At 45.9% G+C, this 5,873-nt stretch overlaps 1 protein-coding gene across 1 annotated transcript; it reads right to left on the bottom strand.

Annotated features, from left to right (window-relative positions):
* Nucleotides 1-553: 553 nt before the first annotated feature.
* Nucleotides 554-4,995, bottom strand: LOC141175989 (uncharacterized). The gene is made up of 3 exons (XM_073659964.1): nt 4,560-4,995; nt 4,094-4,390; nt 554-580 (listed from the first exon to the last, which is right to left on the bottom strand). The coding sequence occupies exons 1-3, from the start codon at nt 4,968-4,970 to the stop codon at nt 554-556; spliced, it is 735 nt and encodes a 244-aa protein (XP_073516065.1). The 5' UTR covers nt 4,971-4,995.
* Between the last annotated feature and the right edge of the window lie 878 nt (nt 4,996-5,873).

Genomic DNA, 5,873 nt, shown 5'->3' with positions numbered 1-5,873 from the left:
CAGCGTTGCCGCGCCGCTGTTTGATTAACCGCCACCCACCGGCACTGTACTCAGTAATGGCTGCGTGTAGTGTGTTGTGCGGCTGTGCCTTGTAGTAATGCCGCAGCAGGGCCCACTCAAGCACAATTAAAGGTGTTGGCCATGTCTGAACACAGTGGCAGTGGGCGGTGGCGGCAATCAAACAGAGGAGCGTGGGGTACAGAATGGGGGAGACTGCTATGGGGTCCGCTGGCTCACGGGCCCCCTACGGCCACGGGCCCCATAGCAGTTATGTGGCCTGCCACCAATGGCGGTACACCACTGTTGTACTCGTATGTATACATCCATATATACATCCATATACACATACATATTCAGATACATAAAAATCTACACCCATATCCACACTTATATACAGATAACCAGCTATACACACACATACTCACAGACACAGAAGTATGCATACCGACATAAAAATATAGATACATATTTCTACATAAAACCACCTAAACACCAGTGTTCCTGTGTGACCGTCACAATACAGACACTGCTGCGTTCTACAGATGTCGCATTATCAATACAGCGTCTCTAGTCCGACACGCTAATAATTCAAGTCACAATAGGGTTCTCTAATAAACCGCGGGTTTATTGGCGACGTTCATGCGTCGTGGGCGTGGTTACCGACGTTCATGCGTCGTGGGCGGGTCTAACGACGTAGTTGCGGCCTAGCTTATTAAGAGCATTATGGCATCCAGGGTCAGGGCATCTCCTTGGGGTGATGCTGAGGTGTGCTACCTTGTGGAGCATCTGGATGCACTTGATTATGAGTGCCATGTGCACTCTGAGCATCCAGTGCTCCATAAGCAGGCGGTGCTGCAGAGGATCGGTCGGGGCCTGTTCCGGAGATTTGGGGTGCAGCGCTCTGCTACCCAAATCCGTAAAAAGCTGGCGGACCTGAAATATAGGTCTGCCGACCGAATCGTCAGCATCCGGTCACGGTCCCTGCCCCGCAGTGGTGAGTGGTTTTAAAATATGTTAACACAATATATGGCAGTACATTAGTTACAACTGCAATCACCTTAGGTATCTAATGTTATTTGTTTTCCAGCGCCTGCAGCCCCAGAGTCCCCAAGGGAGTCACCTCCAGCCCTGGAGCCCCAGCAGCATTCCTCTGCCAGCTCGCCAGCATCACTCCGTGATATAGGTGCAGCTTCATCTTTCGGTAATGCTTTGACATAAAATACGGTCCATACAACTTGGAAAGTATAGGGTTGTCATGTACTATTAAGTGTTGTGTCTTTCTCTAGCCGGTGGTGCCAGGGGATCCGGGTGGTCCTTAAGCTCGTCATCATCCGAGCAACCTGAAAACCGTAAGTGTTAAATACCAAACATGTACCTGATAGGCTGTGTGCCCACGATGCGTTTTTTAAGGTGTTTCTGCAGCGTTTTTGCTGCTGTGGAAACGCATTAAAAGCGCATGGTAGAAGGCCTGCCATGTTCCCCAATGATAATCCGCATGTGCTGTGCACATGCTGCGGAAATTTCCGCTGCACATTATCATTGCGGAAAAAAACGCAGCATTACCAATTATTTTGCATAAGGTGTTTTTTTTGCGTCGCCATTGACTTGCATTATAATGCGCCAATTCCGCAATACTGCATCTGTACTTGCGTAATTAGCGCGTTCTAATGTGTGGATGGTACCCGGGAGTGGTGCATCGTGGGCACATAGCCTTAATTTGATGAATGTACAGAATTATTGGACTTTTAAGTTTAACTATTACCTCCGTAGAAATCCCAACACTACAAGATCTCCTGGCATCACAACGGAGACTGAGTGAAGAGATCCACCAGCACGGAGTGATGCTGGCAAGATTTGTGGCAGCCCATGACCGTCACGGCAGCCAATAAATTCTTTTTTGTTATGTAGTTGATATTATTTGGTTGGTTATATTTTTTATATTTTTATAAAAAAAAATTAGTTTATATCCACTATTGTCTACACTTTGTTACATCTAATCCTATCCTGTGTGATACTGCCTGACGGGTTGTGTATCTAATCCTATCCTGTGTGATACTGCCTGACGGCTTGTGTATCTAATCCTATCCTGTGTGATACTGCCTGACGGGTTGTGTATCTAATCCTATCCTGTGTGATACTGCCTGACAGGTTGTGTATCTAATCCTATCCTGTGTGATACTGCCTGACGGGTTGTGTATCTAATCCTATCCTGTGTGATACTGCCTGACGGGTTGTGTATCTAATCCTATCCTGTGTGATACTGCCTAAAGAGTTGTGTATCTAATCCTATCCTGTGTGATACTGCCTGACGGGTTGTGTATCTAATCCTATCCTGTGTGATACTGCCTGACGGGTTGTGTATCTAATCCTATCCTGTGATATACTGCCTAAAGAGTTGTGTATCTAATCCTATCCTGTGTGATACTGCCTGACGGGTTGTGTATCTAATCCTATCATGTGTGATACTGCCTAACAAGCAGTGCAGGGGCAGTAAAGCCCACTCCAATGTCGGCTTTCACACCCTCCTGCTTATTGATGTTATCAGCTGAAGTTGTGTAGGGGCAGGAAAGCAGTCTGAAGTAGGCTTTCATTGCCGCCTACTTATTGATGTTATCAGCTGAAGTTGTGTGGGGGCAGGAAAGCCGTCTGAAGTCGGCTTTAATAACTGTCTACTAATTGATGTTATCAGCTGAAGTAGTGTAGGGGCAGGAAAGCCGTCTGAAGTCGGCTTTCATTGCCGCCTACTTATTGATATTATTAGCTGAAGTTGTGTGGGGGCAGGAAAGCCGTCTGAAGTCGGCTTTAATAGCTGTCTACTAATTGATGTTATCAGCTGAAGTAGTGTAGGGGCAGGAAAGCCGTCTGAAGTCGGCTTTCATTGCCGCCTACTTATTGATATTATCAGCTGAAGTTGTGTGGGGGCAGGAAAGCCGTCTGAAGTCGGCTTTAATAGCTGTCTACTAATTGATGTTATCAGCGGAAGTAGTGTAGGGGCAGGAAAGCCGTCTGAAGTCGGCTTTCATTGCCGCCTACTTATTGATATTATTTGCTGAAGTTGTGTGGGGGCAGGAAAGCCATCTGAAGTCGGCTTTCACAGATGCCAGCTAATTCAAGAAGAAGAGAGAAGAGGAAAGAATAGGAACATAGTATGAAAACTATAAGGAAGACCTAACATGTTGATCCAGAGGAAGGCAAAAAAAACCCATGCTCCGTTTTGGGAAAAAAAATTCCTTCCTGACTCCACATACGGCAATCAGACTAGTTCCCTGGATCAACGCCCTATCAAGAATCTAGTATATACAACCTATAATCTGAGTCAGACTCATGGTGCATGGTATGGCAGATCATTGCCATACCGTGCACCATGACTATGACCCCAAAGACTAAAAGAAGGGAAGTAGGAAGAGGAGGGGAAGAAAACCAGCTGTGAAGAAGACCAGAGGACACAGGGAGAAGACAGAAGACAGGTGATAAAGCCTGGAGCCGGAGGAGGAGAAGGGGAGGAGGTGATCACCAGCGGAGAGCAGGGATGGGAATAGACGGTAGAGAATGGAGGGGAGGGAACGGAGATTGGGAAGGGATCGGAGGGCAGGGGTGAGGGGTCCCACCCTCGGGAAGAGGTAAAGCAGAAAATAAGGCAACCAAAAAACATTTTTATTTCAATCAGGGTGAGATCAGAGGGCAGGGGTAAAGTTAAAAAAGAGGACAATATAACTTTTTTTTATAAACAAACAAAAATATAAACAATTTTAACAATTTAAATAAGTATTAAATTAACAATATTTACAAAATGATAAAAAAAAATTGAAATGAAACATCACTACAGTTCTTCATATCGATTACCTGTATTTGTGTATCCGTGCCTGGGGGAAACAAAAGAATCAGAACACATGGGATACTGTGGGGGGGGGGCAAGGCTTTGTGGACGCCGGATCCTCTGCACTGGTGTGCTGTGAAGTGGGTCCGGCCTATGGGTCCAAGAATGTTGTTGAAAATGGCCAGGGTCAATCAGAGTATGTACAGTAGACGTTTCATTAAGTTCACCGGCTGCCGCTTTATTTAAAGTCTCAAACATGACCCTTTCTGCATGCGCCCTCTGTCGGTCATCCAGCCTCTGTAGTCTCTCGCCACCATATGTTGCAAAGCTGTCCCGCTTGTCCTGGGTCTGCAGAAGTAGAATCTTGTTCGCCAGAGATACTAGATCTGGCGATGGCGGCAAGCTGGCCTTTCTTTTCCTTGATTTTCTCTGTCGCCGAGGCACAAGGTCTTCACTTGTAGAGGCCATAGGGTCTTCATTCACCGATGCCATAGGTTCCTCATTCCTTGACATAACACTCGCCTCCTCCATACCACGTTCCGTAGCCGAGATGTCGTCATCTTGCCGATGGTGCTGTGGGAACACAAAATTAAAGTTAAGATTTGGTTACAACATCCAGCAGGTATGTTATGACCAGCATGGGTACACGTGCACTAAAAAACAAATATGAGGGGCGGCTAAACTATGGCATGTACATTGAAAGTATAAATGCTATTCACAGGGAAGCAAAGAAGGTACTTACATCTTCAACAGGGGAGTCAGTCCGTATGTCGGGGTCTTCTTCTGGGGTCGGCCGCATCGTACACGCCATTCGCCGAGGTAGCTCCTGGTCACGGGTGAAGGCAAGCAAATCATAATACCATAATGTCGGCACATAAACCTCATCTGTGCCGGTACCTGACTTCTTTGATTTCTCCACCCGGTTGAGTTCTTTCTTATATACGGTGCGTAGACCCTGGATCTTTCTCTTCACCAGCTCTTCATCCACCTTCTCGTTGGGGCCATGCCTTTTAAAGAGGGAAATCAATTGCTGGTAGGCCTCCCTCTTTTTCTCTCTATTGCAGTAGTCTGTTGATTTTATTTGCCAAAGGCACGGCAGGGAGCGGTAGAGGTCAATCATTTCCCTCACAAACTCTTCACTTTTGAAAGCCATCTGAAAAGGATAGCAATACAGTGAGCATACATGAAACGTTTTAAAACAAAGTAAAAAGTACTACACACCATTTGCTGACTAAAAATGGCCTCCAATGTATAAGCAAATATATACTTATTGAGTGTGATAAAAATCCACTAAAATAACTTACCGTGGAAACAAAGCAATACAGTGCCTGAAGAACCCAAAAGACAATGTTCAGTCACAGCTGAAGAAAATCCACAAATGAATGGAATCACAGCAGTAGAACGCAACTAGGATCCAAAAATCAGGACGCTGACAAGGCTGCAACAAATCCCAGATGGACGAAACTTGCCCGGAGAACACTGCTACGATCCGAAAGCAGAGCGCAGATAGGAACAAGGGAGCGGAATTGCCCCAACGTTGCCTTTTTTTTAAAACCCGGCCGCCAATCAGAACGCAGTAGCGTCTACCAATCGGAGATGAGTGGGCGCGGAAAGGTAATTTTATGCACGCCTTTCTGTCACAGTACAGTCCCTCAAAGTGTGTATCGTTATGTGGATCGTTGAAATAGCTGCTGTGTGACAGTGTCCCAGCGACCAACGAGATCGTTAGTTAGATCGCTGGGGCGGCTGAAATCGTTGGCAAGTTATGCATGTTTGACGGCTCCCGAACGATCTCTCCAGCGATCTCAAAACTGTGATGTATCAACGATCTCGCTAGCGATCTCGTTATGTGTGACAGGGCCTTTAGTCATTTTTCCGGCGTTTATCAGACTTTCAAATAGGGCAAATGTCAGTGAGCGTTCCAATTTCAGTTCCAGAGCGATTCGCCCAATGAGTCCTTGATATTTAGTCGTTTTCATCCAATATTTTGGATTTTTGAAAATTTCACTTTTTTGTGAAAATATCCACTAAATGAGGGAATAATATGTGTGAGGGT

The sequence above is a fragment of the Phyllobates terribilis genome, unplaced genomic scaffold (genome assembly GCF_046119375.1).
Source record: "Phyllobates terribilis strain yellow unplaced genomic scaffold, ASM4611937v1 Scaffold_15__1_contigs__length_34870131, whole genome shotgun sequence".
Lineage (NCBI taxonomy): Eukaryota > Metazoa > Chordata > Amphibia > Anura > Dendrobatidae > Phyllobates > Phyllobates terribilis.
The sequence above is the reverse complement of the archived record's forward strand: the minus strand, read 5'-3'. Positions and strand labels throughout refer to the sequence as shown.